Consider the following 18,388-nt stretch of genomic DNA (forward strand, 5'->3'; position numbering starts at 1 on the left):
CTGACAGGTTCCAAACAAGAGACTTTGCCAGACAAGGGACAGCAGACAGCCAAGGCTCCCAGGAGCTGCCACAGGGCTCCAGCCAGCCCCTGCCCCACCCTTCCCCACACCCCTTTCCTGGTACCACAGGACAAGTGGGGGCTCCAGCTCACAGCCCCATGAGGCAGGAAGGGGCTTCAGTGCAGATCCATGGCAGCATTCCTGCCCTTGCTGCCACAGGGCAGGTGGGGGGTCCAGGTACGGGCCCCACAGCAGCCTCCCATTCCCCACTGCTGCAGGGTAGGCAGGGGCTCTGGCTCCTGACCTAGCCAAAGCATCCCATGCCTGCTGCTGCGGGGCAAACATTGACCCCGGGTCCCAGCCCCGCAGCAGCATCCCGACCCCCACTGCTGCGGGGCAAGCAGACCTCCGACTCTCAGCTGCACTGGGGCTCCTGCACCTGCCCGCCACTCTCTCATCTGGCAACAACCCATTGGACGAGGGATGTTACCGGACAAGAGCATACTGGATTTGAAAGGTGCAACCTGTATAGCACTGGAAGGTGTACTCAGCATTGTACTTTGGTCAGGCTGTCATACAAAGGATCACCCAAGGAGCACATAGACTAGAACAACATGTAGGTACAGTTTATAACATTTCAGTCAAAGCTGCAAAGCACTGGTGTCCCCCAGCCTGACCTCCCACACAGAACACAAAATGACATTGTCTAAACCCACACTCTTCCTTAAAAGGTTTTCAGGAGCTTCTTAAAATAAGAGGAAGGGGGCTTAAGGAGGCAAATAGGCGATTTCATATACAGCATTCAAGTAAATGGGACGAGTAATTCAAAACTGAAGACTTATTAAATGATGCACAGTCTTAGACTAAACAATCTATCCTCACTCTCTTCCTGAGGCATTTAGCCTGGTTGCCTGACCATCATCCACCTCATATAGTCAAACCATCCCAGCAATTTGTAGCCTAATCCTTCCTTCCACTTCAGCTGAAGAAGGGGAAGATATGTTTAAGCCAGCTTGTTTTAACTTAACTAAGCCAGGACAAGTTATGATGTCTGGCTGCTTTTCACTTTGCACTATACCCTGGGAATAAGTGCTAGTGGCAATTCTGCCACCTGAACACCATGAAAAGTTAGGAAGATTAGCACATTTAATCTGAATGACAATCAAGTACCTACTGGAAGTTATGAAGCTGCTACAAATATGTTTGCCCACGTACACACTCTGACCCATAAGAACATAAGAACATAAGAATGGCCATACTGGGTCAGACCAAAGGTCCATCAAGCCCAGCATCCCATCTGCCGACGGTGGCCAATGCCAGGCGCCCCAGAGAAGGAGAACAGAAGACAAGTGATTTATCTCCTGCCATCCATCTCCTGCCCTTGTTATGAAGGCTAGGGCACCATACTTTATCCCTGGCTAATAGCCATTTATGGACCTGACCTGCAAAAATTTATCAAGCTCTTTTTTAAACCCTAATAGAGTCCTGGCCTTCACAGCCGCCTCGGGCAAGGAGTTCCACAGGTTGACTGTGCGCTGTGTGAAGAAAAATTTCCTTTTATTAGTTTTGAACCCACTACCCATCAATTTCATTTGGTGTCCCCTAGTTCTTGTATTATGGGAAAAGGTAAATAATTTTTCTATATTCACTTTCTCCACACCATTCATGATTTTATATACCTCTATCATATCGCCCCTCAATCGCCTCTTTTCCAAACTGAAAAGTCCCAGTCTCTCTAGCCTCTCCCCATATGGGACCCTTTCCAAGCCCCTAATCATCTTAGTCGCCCTTTTCTGAACCTTTTCTAATGAATTGGATTATATTATTCTTAGAAAGCATAACTGTTCTGCGCTGCTATCAAAGCAGCCCTTGAGGTCCCCCCCACCCCTCCCCGACAGTGATTTCAACTCCATGAAAGCCTATATCACCGACACAGAATATTTGTGTCAAATCATGTCATTTACTTAGGGCTTGTGCACTTCATAAATTTTCAATGGTTAGGCCTAGGCTACTTGATCATCATCCAACCTCAAGTTTGCCAACTGTTCAAACAGCACAGAAGCAAAAACTAAACATGATTTCAGTACTGCTATACTGTACCAACAGATGGCTTAAAAAGGCATGAGAAGAAATTACTCTAAAAGCAAGTCCAGCCAAACATCACAAACCTGATATCCAAATGTGTCAATTTATGAAGCATGCAGACCTCCAAGGAAATAGAAGAGAGTTTATTGAAGCCAAGATTGACATCACAGGCTGATTCTTTCAGCTCCACAATCCTGCAACCCATTACATATAAAGTTTATTACATGAATACAGCATCATACTTTTTATTGTGCATATAATTTATAAAAAACTTTCTTGTTCTGGAAATTTCAAGTCAGGTTTTCTGTGCTCGTTGGGATTTCAGTGGCAATGTTGGCAGGATGAAAATAACGGGAGGTACACTTATGAAAGCTGATTGAGGCTTACATTTAAATACCAAGACAAAAGCCCATAGTTAACATGCTAAAATTGCTCTCATCCACCTTGCTATAAACTACAGACAAACAAACATATTTCAGAAAGCTGTGGCAAAAATGGACTGATCTTTCACAGTTAACTCCCTCGTTATAAATGCTATTTTACTTAAAAAAGCACCAAAACATCAGTCTTCTTAGTAGCCACAATGAAATGCAATGGCTTGTTTCAATGTTGAAATTAATGTTATTCTGGTCTTTCACGTCATTACTGCGACTTACAGAGAACATTACATTTGTTGCTCTAATAAGCAGTGTGCTGAGATAATTTTGAAACACTGCAATCTGAACTCTTTGGAAGTTCATGAAGATATTTGAAATCTCTCAGATTAAGGTTTTACATTAGCCAAGAAGGAAAGCAATTTACATATAGTGTGCTCATCTCTCCAAATGGTGATTCGTCCTGAAACTCCTTTCTGCCAAGCAGCTACTCCCATAAGCCATGGTCCGCAACACCTTCCTCCCCCAGTCTTTGACACTGTGACTAAGCAAATGGACACATATACTGGACACACATTTCGCATAGACACAAATACTGGGTTAACAAACTGACTTTTCTACAGAATTTCAGGACTACTCTTGCATTGAAGAGAGATTGTTCCTACAGGAAATGGAACAAAATGGCTGTGCTTGTCAACTTCATTGTAGTAGGCACTGAACAAAAAAAATAAAGTCCTGGTCCATTATAAGTGCTCCTGGACTCTACTGCAATACACACAACCAACTGATCTTGGTAGAGACATGTAGGCATACATGATTATTATATTTTTATATTACGGTGCCACATATGGACCCCTGTCAAGATCACAGCCTATTGTGCTAGGGCTGTACAAACATATGAAGAGAGAGAGTCCCTTCCTAGGAGGGTTTATAAACACTTACGCAGCGCTCCATTCTACAGTTTCTACTCAAGTGAAACACCCGTTTAAGTTAATACATTTTTGTCTGAATAAGGACTGGAATATCAAACCTGTGGTACATGTACTTTAACAGCAAGAAGCTAGCACATAGATCCAAGAGTAAACATTTTGTTCACCTTTTGAACTAGGTACTACAGCTTATATACTCTGTTTGTCAAAACACTAGGACGGCTTGTCCTCTTACCAGATACTTATTTTTATTTTACCACAGCCCCCAGGTGCCCTGGTTAGGCTTGTGGCTCTTCCTTCTCCTGGGTGGACTCTCTTTTCTGACTCTCCTTCTACACCACTGCATGGATAGTGGCTTGGAAGTGCTAAATCGTGGCTTCTAGCTTGAGCCACAAGGCTATTGTGCCAGACAGTGTAACCAGTTCCAGAAGGTCCCAGCTCCCCTGTTTAATATCGAGCTTATCATTCAAATCCCTCCGGAAAACTCAGTTCTACCTTGAAGTCACAAACAGCAATTCATGTTGTTAAAAGATATCACTACACTATTAAACAAATTAGAATTAAGCATATTCTTGTGTCATCTATTTAGTCTACAAGCTCCTCGAGGCAGAGATCATATCTCCCTTTTTATCTAGTACAGCACACTATTAAGTGCTTTACAAACAAAAGACTGTGTTGCTCCCACTAAAGTTATTTCAATCCTTTCTATAGGCTTCCACTAAGGCAAAATGAAATCTGAAAATATAATAGCACTAGCAGTTTCATGCTGACCGAGGATGCCAAACGATCGCTGAAGAAGAAAAATGTGAAAATTGTTTACGCTTGCAGGTAACACACAAAACTGAATTACCAGCAGAAAATGCATTTTCCATTGGACCTCATCTAGAGCATAGAGCTGTCAGCTCTCAAAGTGCTAGACCCACATAAATTATTTCTTTGAACAAGAAAACGTGAACCATTTTGTGGCGATAACAATAAACAGTCCTACAGATTCACCACATCAGTCAACTGTATTTTTATCATGTGAAGTGTCATTGAAGAACCACCCCCATTTGTTTCAACACTTAGCAAAGCAAAAACAACCTCCCACCTACACACAGGCCTATGTGTAACAAAAGTACTACTGAGCCATATCTGCTCCTAGCTATGCTTCTGTCACCCACAAATAGCATCAATGTAAGACCCCCCAACATACTACCCAGAATATGAAAAGTCAGTTTTAAGAAAAGTTGCAATCATCCTATTCATAACATCGTAACATAAAAAAATGTCATGAAGCAGAAATTAAGATATGAAGTAAATATTCTTGGCAACAAGGTTAAAAACACAGTATTTTAACAAACTGCTTGGGGACACAGAGAGAACAGAATTATTAGCATATGGAATATCATCCACCAAGGAGAAGCCATACCTTTTTGGAATCTCCTTCAGCTGATTCTTGCTGAAGTTTACAGCAGTGATAGAATTGTTTCCAACTGCATTAAATATTTCATCAGGAATCACAGCTGCTTGCTTCTCACTAAATAAAAAAAAAAAATCTTATTGAGCAGAGTCACATGTCAATCACTCTCTGTTCATTAGCTGGACATTCTTCCTCTTTCAGATAATCAACAGAAAAAAAAATACTGACGTGCATATTTTTGAATTCCTCTTAACCAGAAGGCTATCATAATAGGGTGCCAGGATACCTTGTGCACAGGCAATTTTATCACCACACATGGCGACACCGATCTGTTGTCAGACCTTAGAAGATAACCAGTGTTGGGTCAAATCAATACTTCCAACATGTAAGGGCCAGTGGAAAAGATGCTGGGATTACACAAGTGTCACTCTTACCTCAGAACCAATACCCCAGTATGGTGTTACAGGGTTCTTGGTGCTCAGGGGAACTGCCAGAATTGCCAGGCGCCTGATCAAGGTGGGAGGCGGCAGAGCTCTGCACTCCCAGATGAGCCAGGGCCAGGTGGAAGGGGTGGGGCTTGGAGCAGTCAGCCCACAACACAACCCAGATTATGCTGGCACCAGGTGCCCGAGTAGAGTACTTTGAATTTATTCCTATTGAACTTCATCCTATTTACTTCAGACCATTTCTGCAATTTGTCCAAATCATTTTGAATTATAATCCTATCCTCCAAGCATTTGCACTAACTCCCAGCTTGATATCATCTGGGAACTTTATAAGCGTACTCCCTTAAGCGTACTCAAGTATATCATTGATGAAGATACTGAACAGAACTGATACCCAAACTGATCCTTGCAGAACCCTACTCATTATGGCCTTCCAGCATGACTGGGAAACATTAATAACTACTCTCTAGGACTGGTTATCCAACAGATTACGCACCCATCTGATAATAGCCCTGCCTAGGTTGTCCTTCCCTAGCTTATTTATAAGAAGGTCACACAAGACTGTATCAAGTGCTGTGGCTGGAGACCAGTCTCTAGGACTCTAGGCAAAGTCCCAGAGCTCAAGCTACAGCCTGAGCCCAAACATCTATACCACAACTGAAGAGCCTCACAGTCCAGCCGCTGGAACAGGCAAACCAAGGATGTCTAACTGCAGTGCAGACATACCCACACTTCCTCGGAGTGTGACCTAACCACTGGACAGTTCTGAATGAGTGCCTAGCTGCCTGGCTGTCTTGACCCAAGAAATCTTGACTTTTTCCCCCAAAATGGATAGATTTCTACATAACATTTCAGTTTTGATAAAATAGTTCTTCGAGTGGTCCCTGTGGGTGCTCCACAATAGGTGTCGGGCTCGCCCGGCGCCGCAGATCGGAAATCTTCCAGCAGTTTCTCCTGGATCGCGCATGCGCCGGCACGCGCCGCTCCCCCGGCCACGTGCGCGATCCGGTGCCCGCCAGTTCCTTCTCAACCGCCATCGGCTGCAGACGGAATCCACTCAGGCTAAGGCCAGAGTCAGATTAGATAGTTGTTTTCTACGTGTAATTTGTTGTTTTTGGTTACTAAAAAAAAAAAGAGGAGGAGCAGAGAAGAGAAGAGCGGACATGAAGGCCATTTAGGCCACCCGCTGCCCCACAGGCCAGTGATTGCTATTTGGGGTGGAAAGGCACGGATTAAGTGCTAAGTACCCTATTAACAGTAAAGGACTCACCGCAATGGCCTCTTCAGGTTTTAAAAAGTGAGAGAGTCATGCCACGAAGCTCTGCCGGCCTCCGATGGGCATAGCAAATGCATCCGCTGCCTGGGGGAATCACACCTTACCCACAAGTGTTCTCACTATGCTAAGCTCACGGCCAGGGCCAGGAAGGACAGAGAGATGAGGCTTAAAATGCTCTTGTCCGATAAGGCTCTCCAGCCAGATTTGCCAGAGAAGCCTCACCCAGAAGGGCCCTCTGGGTTGCATAAGAGGAAGGCAGCTTCTCTGACCCCCTCGGTGCAGAAATGGAGGAAACTCTCCCCGGCTCGATCCTTGCCAGCGGGTTCAGCGAGCAGGACGAGTGGCGCACACAGCCCCCAGCCGCATACTCAGGCAAGCGGCAGCGCAGCAGCGCACGTGGGCTGAGCCTCTGGTTACACAACAGCCAGCACACGCGGCACCCAGAGCGTCAGCGAGGCAAGCGCCGGACCTGGCGGCACCACCACAGGCGGCACTGGCCCCCACAGCACCAACGGTGCAGGGGCACCAGGCACGGAGCCTGCAGGCGCCGGAGGAAGCTACCCGCGCGGCACCACAGCTGATTGTGCCGAGCGCGGCGCCGACAGCGGGGCCGAGATCCCTGGCACGGGAGGGGGCAGTGCCAGCCCCGCAGGGGAGGGGCAAGGCGAAATCAAGAACCCGGCACCACAGCCCATCTCCGGACAGGGCTGCGCTGCTGTTAGCACCAAGCCCTCCCCCTGTGATACACACGCCACACCGAAGGCCTGTGTCTCCACCGGCTTATCCAGAACCTCCTCCTCCATTCCTCCAACCAATGTCACCATGGCTTGGGCCACCTTCACCATTTCTGGGAGTGGATCCCCTGGAGTACTATCACAAGCCAGTTTCACCTCTATCTGTGTCGTCGCAGAGGTCTCGCTCTCCCAGACATCGGGGGTACACACTCCGTGGGCGGTCCAGGTCTCCACCAGACCCTTGCCCATGCTGCTATGGTCGTCCTCATCATGCTGGACACAGACACCGCAGGCCTACATCCAGGGGCAGGTCCCCCCCCCGGCCGCACAGTATCCCCGTGGACACTCTTGATCGGGGACGGAAACACAGCTGTCTCAAGGGTAGTTAGTTTTAGAACCCCGAGACTTTCCTTCACAATCCTCCAGGGAGCAAGTGTATCATCGACCGCAGGATCCTGAGGGTTCGAGGGAGGTTTACCCCAGTGGTTCCTCCTCATCCTCCCCAGATGAGGCCATGGCCCCCGGGGATGTCTCCCCCGCCGGATGACCTTAAACAATTTCAGGAGCTATTTAAAAGGGTAGCTTTCATGCAAGACATTCAAATGGCAGAGGTGCAGGAGAAACATCACAAACTCCTGAAAAATTTGAGACCCCCGGCTTCATCCAAAAATTGCTATTCCGCTGGATGAAGCCATTATGGAGTCAGCCACTACCATATGGCGGACTCCGGCCTCTATCCCGCCTACAAACAAGAGAGCGGATAAGAAGTACTTCGTCCCGGCAAAGAGCATGGAGTTCCTCTTTAGTCACCCACAACCAAATTCTTTGGTGGTCGAATCGTCCCAGCAGAGGTCGAAAGCTTCTCAGTACAAATCGGGGGGATCGGACAAAGATGCTAAGAAGCTAGAGCTGTTTGGCAGGAAGGTATATTCCTCTTCTACCCTGCTATTGAGAATGGCAAATTATAAGGCACACCTAGCAAACCATAATTTTGATAGTTACTCCAGACTTACTCCCCTCATGGATTCACTTCCGGAAGACAAAAAGCCGGTGTTAAAGGCAATTGTTCAAGAGGGCTACGCAGCATCGCGGACGGGAGCCCAGATTGCCCTGGACGTGGCGGACACGGCGGCACATTCAACAGCTACAGCAGTGGTCATGCGTAGAGAATCCTGGCTCCAGACATCTGGTATGCCTAGGGATCTACAGGCAAAGATCGTGGATCTTCCCTTTGATACACAAAGCTGTTTGCAGACTCAACCGACTCGGTCCTCCACTCCAGTAAGGACTCGAGAGCTACACTTAGAACCTTGGGCATTTATACTCCCCCATACAGGGGAAAAAAAAAAAAAAAAAAAAAAAAAAAAAATTATCCTCAGCAAAGACGCTACGCTTACCAAGCGCAGCATGTTCAATATCAACGGGGCTACGACCAAGGGCACCAGGGTGCTGGAGATCAGAGCCATGGGTTACACGATCCCCTTCCAGTTGCTCCCACCGACGAAGCCTACCACCAGGCCTCACCTCAGGGACGCTGCCCACGAGGCGAGGCTCAAGCAGGTGGACCACCTGCTACTTCCTAACAGAGAAGAAAACAGGAGGCTGGAGGCCCATCTTAGATTTTCGGGGCCTCAACCGTTACTTGCGCAAGCAACGTTTTTGGATGATCACAGTTGCCTTGATACTCACGGCACTGGACGATGGACACTGGTTTGCAGCCGTCGACTTACAAGATGCTTACTTTCATGTAACAATCCACCCAGCACACAGACGCTTCCTCCGCTTCACGGTCGGCAAGGAGCACTTCCAGTACAGGGTTCTTCCGTTCGGCCTCTCCTCGGCCCCCAGAGTCTTTACCAAAACCCTGGCAGTGGTGTCAGCCTACCTGCACAGACGGGGTGTTTATTTTCCCATATCTGGACGACTGCCTGCTGAAAGGGGCCTCGAAGTCAGAGGTCTTACGCATGATACGCGTCACAGCGGACACGTTTTCTTTGCTGGGCCTAGTTATCAACCTCGCAAAGTCAAAGACCGAACCTACACCAGATATAGAGTTCATAGGGGCACGCATAAACTCTATCACAGCAAGGGTGTACCCACCCGACGCCCGCTTCCGCACCATCAGTTCACTGGTGCAAGTCATCACATACAGCCCCACGGTGCCGGTCTTAACGTGCTTACAGCTGCTGGGCCACATGGCAGCAGTAACGTTTGTGGTACAGAATGCCAGGTTACACATGCGAAGCCTGCAGCATTGGCTGGCGAGTGTTTACAAACCAGTATCCCACACTGTCCACAGGGTGGTGTCGCCCACGACAGAGGTGCGCAGATCCCTGGCGTGGTGGGAAAACCCCAAGAATCTGCTAGTGGGGGTGCCCTTTCACCAACCACGAATTTCTATTTTTCTTACTACCGACGCCTCCCACATAGGATGGGGAGCGCACATCGGCGACAAGGTGACACAAGGGCTATGGTCCCCTGTGGAACAGACACTGCACATAAACACACTGGAGCTCAGAGCAGTGTTCAACGCCTGCAAACATTTTCGAGATTACCTACATGGCAAAGTAGTTGGGATCAATACCGCCAATACCTCCACTATGTTTTACATCAATCGACAAGGAGGAGCACGATCCCGTGCCCTATGTGCGGAAGCAGTCCGATTGTGGAACTGGTGCATCACCAACAACATAACGTTGAAAGCCTCGTATTTGCCGGGCGCTCACAACGTGAAAGCAGATCATCTGAGCAGGTGCTTCGCACTCATGCACGAATGGCAGATCCGCTCCGATCTGCTACGGCACATTTTTTCGTACATCTGTTTGCCACCCAGTACAACAAGAAGTGTCCCCCGTACTGCTCTAGGGCAGGAGTGGGGCAGGACTCCCTGGGAGACGCATTCATGATTTCATGGAGGGGCCCCCTACTCTACGCGTTCCCCCCACAGCGCTTATCCATAAGGTTCTGCAGAAGCCAGAAGGGAGAGAACTCGCATGATACTCATAGTCCCAACTTGGGATCGGCAGCAATGGTTTCCCTTGCTTCTGCGCATGTCATACCGCCCACCGCTTCCTCTACCGGTGGCGCCGGACTTACTCATGCAGGCTCAGGGGTCCATAGTGCACCCGCACCCTCAGGGTCTGCGTCTACAAGCATGGCTAATCCATGGCTCAGATCCTTAGAGAGCACGTGTACGGAGGAAGTACAAGAAGTCCTGGAGTGTAGCCGAAGGACCTCCACCAGGAGGACTTACAAGCAGAAATGGACTCGATTTACAGCCTGGTGTTCCGCCAAGCAGTTAGCTCCCCTTGACGTTCCTATACCTGTAATACTAGAATACTTATTGGACCTCAAAAGAGGCGGGCTTTCTCTATCCTCGCTAAAGGTCCACCTCGCTGCTATATCAGCCTTTCGGCATACAGAGGAAGGGCCCACTGAATTCGCCCATCCTATCGTTACAAGGTTCTTGAAGGGGCTGGTAAACCTGTACCCTCCTCAAAAACCGCTTCCACCATCGTGGAATTTGGACTTGGTGCTCAGCACGCTATTGGGTCCACCTTTCGAACCATTAGCCACAGTTCCCCTAGGTCTCCTTACGATGAAAACAACCTTACTCCTTGCAATTACGTCAGCCTGCAGGGTGAGTGAGCTCGCAGCAGTGATGCCAACGCCCCCTGCACAGTATTCTCAAAGGAGGCGGTAACCTTAAGGCTGCACCCAGCCTTTGTTCCAAAAGTTTCTTCGGAGTTCCATCTTAATGAACCAATAGTTTTACCCTCGTTTTACCCGAAGCCTCACAGCTCCAGCAAGGAGGCACGCCTACATCTCCTGGACATGAGGAGGGCATTGGCCTTCTACATAGACAGAACTAAGTCCTTCCGGAAAACGGACAGACTTCTAGTCTCTCTCGCTCCCAGGTCAAAAGGAGAGGGTCTCTCTTCACAGAGAATCTCAAAGCACATTGTGTCCTGTATAAAAATGTGCTACGAGCTTTGAAAGACTCCTTTGCTGGCCCTGCCCAGGGCTCACTCCACCAGGGCGGTGGCGGCGTCAGCCTTCTTCAAGGGCATCGCGTTAAAAGACATCTGCAGAGCGGCAACCTGGTCGTCCTATGACACCTTTGCCAAGCATTATGCCCTACATCGGGTATTCGAAGAGGATACCCGTCTGTCGACAGCAGTCCTCTCAGGGGCAAGCTGCACATAAACCGATTACCCACCTCCTTACTTGGGTTACTGCTGGATAGTCACCTATTGTGGAGCACTCACGGGGACCACTTGAAGCAGAAAGAGAAGTTACTCACCTGTAGTAACTATGGTTCTTCGAGATGTGTCCCTGTGGGTGCTCCACCACCCACCCATCCTCCCCACTTTGGATCTCTGTCTAGTGTTTTTCAGGAGCATTCGAGGTGGTTGGTCAAGGAACTGGCGGGGACCGGATCGCGCACGTGGCCGGGGGCGCGCGGGGGAGCGGCGCGCACCGGCGCATGCGCGATCCAGGAGAAACTGCTGGAAGATTTCCGATCTGCGGCGCCGGGCGAGCCCGACACCTATTGTGGAGCACCCACAGGGCCACATCTCGAAGAACCATCGTTACTACAGGCGAGTAACTGCTCTTTTTTAACAGAAATATTTTATCAAAAAATGTTTGTCCAGGTCTGGCACTGAAAACAAAGCAAATGTAACACAAGAGAGGATTCTTACAGTTCTAAGAATATATAGCCTGGTGAAACACCTACCTATATTTTAACAACTTTAATGCAGTTATGGCATGAATGTTAATCCTTGACTCACTTGGAAGAGTCATGGCTGTCACAGGAAACTCCTCATTTGGGATAGTTATATCTAGAGCAAGCATAACCATACACATTAAAAAAACACAAAAACAAAAAACAACACATAACAGATGTTAATGCTTGAATAAGCACATAAGTAGTACCTCTCTCTTTAGAGTTCCTATTCTTTTGTTTCCTGCCATCTCGAGTAAAAATGGCATTTGTGGATAGAGAGCAAGAGGATTAAGAATCCAAAGCAACAACTGTGCATGTATGGAGCTGTGGCAACAGGCTTTAAAATGCCCTGTACCCATCAGATACAGTAAGAATCTGTTAGACAGTACAACTACTATTCTAACACTAATTTCAATTACAGAAGGAAACTATACAAACTTTCAGCAGCACTTATGAAAAGCAGTCTGGCAGCAGATATAGATTAGCATGTCCACTTGTGCTTTTGATGTAGAGGGGTCAAAAATAACAAACGTATTATTTTTCAGGCCAAAGTTCTGTGAAATAAGACTGCTATAGTCATCAGTTTATCTAGCTCTCAGACCTCACAGTAACACGTGCAATATGTAGAAGTATATTGCAGTAAGCTTAAATATCATCTATGCTACAGAATAGCCTCTCTATAGAAACCAAGTGACTGACAACTAGGTAAAGTAAGCATGGATAGGTAGTTAGTGCTAGGGTTTAGTTTTTCAGGACAATATTGAACCTGACTTTGCAAGTCATGAGGGAACCCTATATAAGGCACTGAACCGATTGTTTAACACTGCCATCTTCAGGTGCAAAGAGAAACACTATAAAATGGAAATCAACCATACCATGTCAGTGGTAGGTATTATTACTAAAGAGAAAAATGACCTTGAGTATGTGTATTCAAACACTAAAGCTACATGCTACCAAGACCACTTCTATATTAAAAAAGTCAACAATTCTAAGTGTGAGAGATAATTCATTTATAGATTAATTTACCTTATAAATCAAATCGCTAGATAATTTAATTCATTTTCAGGCATTCCACTATATTTTTTGCATTAGCTTTAAACAGAGAGGCTGTGTCTACACTACAAAAATAACTCTGAAGTTGCTTACTTTGACATACATCTTCAAAGTAAGCAACTTCAAAGTTGAGCATCTACACACACCCTACTTTCAAGTTAAAGTAAGGACTTCGAAGTTGGGCTCCCCATTTCAAAATTAACTTCAAAGTAAGGGAAAATGTGTGCAGACTCTCTGCTGGCTACTTCAAAGTAGTGCCTAACTTAGAAGTTAGTTCGTAGTGTAGACACCCCCCCAGACACTTAAATGAAAGATCCTGTGAAATGCTGGATAGGGTAGAAAAGTTCATGGTGCACATTTTCACTCTTGAAAAGAGCAGAAACAAGCATAGGCAGTGAAGTACTTAGAGCTACGGGGGGCTTGGATGTCACTCCCCCTCTCCCAATCTAGTTTATTTTTCACTTAGTTGCTTTTGAAAATTTTACGCTGTCTTTCATTTATTACAGCACTTATTAATGGCACGGTAGAGGGTAGGTTCAAAGGCAGCATCTACATCTTCCAAGAGCTAATCAATCTTCTCTATTCAACATAAGAAAAAAAAAAAAACAAAAACAATATGCATATACCACCTCATAGAGCTGGAAGGGACCTTGAGTGTTCATCAAGTCCAGTCCCCTGTTATTGAGCCCAATCCTCTGCTCTCTTAGCAGGACAAGCACTATCCCCGACATATTTTTTTTAATCTATTTGCCCCAGACTCCTAAATGGCCTGCTCAATGATTGAGCTCACAGCCCTGTGTTTACAAGGGCAATGCTCCAACCATGGAGCTATACCTCCCCCCAAAGAAGAAAATACCTCTCCCCAAAAGATAGAACTGGCTGTCTAGCAAAGCAATTCCCAAAACATTCAACCTAATTCTCCAGTTTAAGATTTCTATGTTAATGACATCATCACTAATGGAAATAAACTACTACCTGGGGAGAAGTTGGTTCAGATGGACATGGATTTGAAAGGTTATGATAAATGTGAATTTTTACTTCTAGTTTTAGGCAAACCAAAACTACAGTTTATATTCTTAATTAACTGTCCCCATTTGATAAAAGAGCATTTAGGGCAGATGCACCTACACATACACCTACATTGAGAAGTTTAAATTTGTAATCCCCATGGCAATGTTATTTTCCAAGTACAGTTAACCCTCAAACGAAGGTCAGCATTTCTAACTGTACAATCAAACTACTGGGCAAATGAAGGAGCTTAAAAAAGGTGAACTGCAATATGCAGGTCAACAAGGAGGTTCAGGGGAAAAAAGGCTAATATTTGAATTCCTTATGCACAATTTAGAGGACAAACTCATACCACCACAACAAGAAAGCAATTTAAATTATTATTCTAAATGTCCCAGAACAAATTCTTATTATTTGGATATAGTCAAATTGCTGTTATCTTCTGTGAAAATGAAGAATCAGTGTTGAACTACAAAAGCAAATTATTATGGGAAAAGAGCACTGCTGACCATATTAGGAGAACTGGATGAAACAGAACAATAGCTGTACTGGTTAAGTACAAAAGCATTTAAAATCTCAACACTTCAAAAAGAAAGAGTCTCTTCTTTCAACATATATTGCAAAGTAATACTGTACCTTGGATTTTGCTTCTCAGATACTTCAGGAGTTCTTGTGTGCCTTTCTAAAAATGCCAAGAAAAAACATGGAGACAAGCCCTTGATAGCATTTCTGTAGTTTTATTAGAAACAATGAGTGAAAAGGGTCAGTATCACAGAGAAGGCTCATACCACTCCATGTTATCGTAATTGCCTGACACTTTTCCCATTCTAAGATGATCATATTTTCAGTTGACTATCAACTTTGCCAAACTTTCACCATTTGGTCTGAAGATTTCCATGTCTGATACCTGCCTCAGGTAAATTGAGGAGGCGTGGGAGAGAAAGTCACTTCCAAGAATGAAGTCAGGGAAAACCACATTACTTTGCCAATCTTTTCTTTAAAAAAATCTCTAATGCCTCCATAATTTGGAGCAAAGACTAAATTTGGCAGGGGCAGGCTTTTGGCTGTTCCTGTGAACATGCACTCAGATTTAGCTAAATTTTATAAGTCCTTGGGGGAAAAAAAACCTCAGTTCACACAAACTCAGCAGACTTCCTCACAGAATGATCAGTTCACTCTTCTGTACTCTAGTCCCCACAAAGTAACTGCACATATTTCTTAATGCTACAGGATGGGGGGAAGCCAGATTTTCCCTGTAATTGCCACCTCATCTGCTGCAGGACTAGGAAATATCTCTGAAGTGCTCTTGATGATCTCTGTGCCAACAACCAGGCAGCACAAGGGAGGGAATCTATCTTGAATGCAAAGGGGACAAGAGCTGGACTAGTGGGGATGGAAGGGATGAGACAAGGAGCCTAGTGAGTGTGACAGGAAAGGAGGAACAGAGAATGGTGTGATGGAGTGGGGGAAGAGGGAGACTGGGACTGAGATCTGAAGGGGAAGGGAAGCTGGGACTGGGAACCAGGCCAGAGGAAGGAACTGATTGAACAAGGCGACTGGGAGGTGAATGAGGAGCCTGGGACGGAAAGATGGCGAGTAGGAAAACTGGAACCCGGAATGCTGGAGTGTACCACTAAGATCTGCGGAAGTGCTTGAGGGAGACTGGAGGGTATGGAGACATTTAGTAAGGAGTTGGGCTACGGGGAGAACATTGTGACTACTGGCTGGGCAAAAAGCATGGGAAAAGGAAATGGAGCTGGAAGACTGGGACCAGGAGTCAGGCAAGAGTAAGAACCCAGAACGGCTGAGCCTGAGGCAGTTCAAACAAGGAGCTGGGTGAAACTGGGACTGCTTGAGTAAGAAGACAGAGGACAAGATGTTGCGCTGGGGTGGAAGCAAGGGAGATGAGGAGTGGAGTGGAGGAACCAGGACTCAAAACAGGCAACTTGCAGTGGGAAAGTAGGACTGAGTAGGCACAGAAACTGAGATGAGAAGCTTGAGGAATGGAAACAGATTATGAAGAGAAGAAGAATGGGAGTTGGACAAGGAGCCAGGGATGAGGAAGAGACAGGACCGAAGGTGAAAAATCCAAAGTTTCCTGAGTTTCATCATTCCTCTGCTATCAGCAAACACATCAAACTCACAAAGGTTGTGTCTACACTAGCCCAAATCTTCGAAATGGCCATGCAAATGGCCATTTCGAAGATTAGTAATGAGGTACTGAAATACACATTCAGTGCCTCATTAGCATGCCTGTGGCCGCAGCTCTTCGAAATTGCCACGGCTTGCTGCTGCACGGCTTGTCCAGATGGGTCTCCTTTTCGAAAGGACCCCACCAACTTCAAAATCCCCTTATTCCTAGCTGCTGATTTCGAAGGAGATTTCGAAGTTAGAAGGGACCTTTCAAAAACGAGTCCAGTTTGGACGAGCCGCGCGGCAGCGAGACGCAGCAATTTCAAAGAGCTGCAGCCACCAGCATGCTAATGAGGCGCTGAATATGTATTTGCATGGCCATTTCGAAGATTTGGGCTAGTGTACATGTAACCAAAGCGTGCCTGTGAGGCACAGCACTACAGGTGGATACATTATTATTAGTATCAATTACTCGAGTGGCAAAGTCTATGTGCAGAATCGTTGGTTTCAATCCTGCTGATAAAGTATGCGAGTGTCAATATGGAATTTCTGATTCTCAAACAAACACAGGAAATTACACACACACACACACACACACAGGTTGCTAAGTTTGCTAGTCCCAAAAGTTAGAAAACACCAAAATTAATGTTGCCTATGAAATTTTAATTGGCCCTCCCTTACACTTGTGCACTATGGTACAGTCTCAAGTTCCACGTTCACATACTATTTTTCCACAAGACACCCCCCCACACCTCATTTGTTGCACAACTTGGAAATATTGCAGAAACTGTGGTATTACTTGTAATACAGAGCTAGAAGGTCTAGCTCCACTTGTAAATAAAGGACTGCTCCCTCAATTTAGGAGGAACAACAACTAAAACCAATTCCACAATTGATTTCTGGGGAAAACAAGTGACCTACTTCATCCCGTTTTTCCAGAGGTTAAAAAAAATATCAGGAATCCAGATAGGAAAACACTGAACAGAGAACCTCTGACAACATCCACTGCTTCTCAAAGGAGTTCACAGAGTCAATGAATTCTCCTCAAGAGGCATGAATGGAGACTGGAATCAAAATAGGCCCCAGACAAAAAGCACCCTCCAGCTATAATGGATGGTCATCTTGACCCATGACAAAAGAAAGAGTCAAGAGGGGGCAGACCATGGCAGGACTGGGGCAATTGTCTGCAAGGAAAGTCAGGAAAGAGGAGAGCCTGCTACACCTACGCCTGGCTCTAAGGAGACAAATCCTTTACTGTGCCACAGAAAAGCCCAAGAGGAATCTAATAATTCAAAATAGAGTCTAAGTAGGATGCACACCACACACACACACACACACACACACACAGGAAGAATGAGAACAAATATTGAATAAATGCTCATTAATTTATCATCATCCATCTTGTGCACTGAATGAGGAAGGGGTTCTGCAGAAAAAAGTCATGTAAAAATGTTAACTAATGACTATCACAATGCATGCATCCCGTAGGAGATAACGGCTGTGTCTACACGACAAAAATAACTTCGAAGCTGAGCCTCTACACACACCCTACTTCATTCCCAAGAATGGAGTAAGGACTTCAAAGCTGGGCTCCCTACTTAACTTCAAAGTAAGGGAAATGTGCGTAGACTCTCTGCTGGCTACTTTGAAGTAGTGCCTAACTTTAAAGTTAGCTCCTAGTGTAGATGCACCCAACATCAATTAAGGCTACACAGGCAAACTTACTTCTGACACTATAATTTAGAGTGCTTGCCTTTGCAATTTTAATAAAGTCCTCATACTTCAAGTTCTATCCGATTCCTACAAGTACTTACCTGTAAAATGTCTCTTCGAATAGCTCTCAAGGGATTTCCCTCTAGTGCCAAGAGTTTCAACTGAGGAAGATTCCCTAGAGCATAAGGCAAGCTGCAAATAGAAGTAGCTCATTTTAGAGAGTGATTTCAACAAAACTAAAATATGATTAGCACTGGTCAGTCAGAGCACCTAGTATTCTAAATCTTAGGTTTAACAGTATAATACACAAATATATCAGATGTAAAAATGAAGATGTAGCAGAATTAAGACCACAAAAGGTAAAGTGAATCAGAAGAACTCTCTTGGGGTTCAATTTTAATTTTGTAATCAAGTCACTTAATAGTTTTTAAAAAAAAATTGAAGCACAGTATAAATTTATAACTACAGAATTATTAAAATTCACTGCTTCAAATAATGAAGATTGA

The 18,388-nt window shown here is 45.7% G+C and overlaps 1 protein-coding gene across 3 annotated transcripts in view; it reads right to left on the minus strand.

The window, feature by feature from the left end:
* LRRC40 (leucine rich repeat containing 40) overlaps positions 1-18,388 on the minus strand; it is a 40,660-nt gene that overhangs the window by 10,221 nt on the left and 12,051 nt on the right. For all 3 annotated transcript variants that reach the window (XM_075003199.1, XM_075003200.1, XM_075003201.1), the window contains exons 8-12: positions 17,984-18,074; positions 14,673-14,718; positions 11,985-12,090; positions 4,800-4,907; positions 2,169-2,279 (exon numbers count right to left, since the gene is read on the minus strand). In XM_075003199.1, the coding sequence (XP_074859300.1) occupies positions 2,169-2,279; positions 4,800-4,907; positions 11,985-12,090; positions 14,673-14,718; positions 17,984-18,074 (462 nt within the window). The remainder of the gene's footprint in view (positions 1-2,168; positions 2,280-4,799; positions 4,908-11,984; positions 12,091-14,672; positions 14,719-17,983; positions 18,075-18,388) is intronic.

Source organism: Carettochelys insculpta, chromosome 9, assembly GCF_033958435.1.
Source record: "Carettochelys insculpta isolate YL-2023 chromosome 9, ASM3395843v1, whole genome shotgun sequence".
In the NCBI taxonomy this organism is placed as follows: domain Eukaryota; kingdom Metazoa; phylum Chordata; order Testudines; family Carettochelyidae; genus Carettochelys; species Carettochelys insculpta.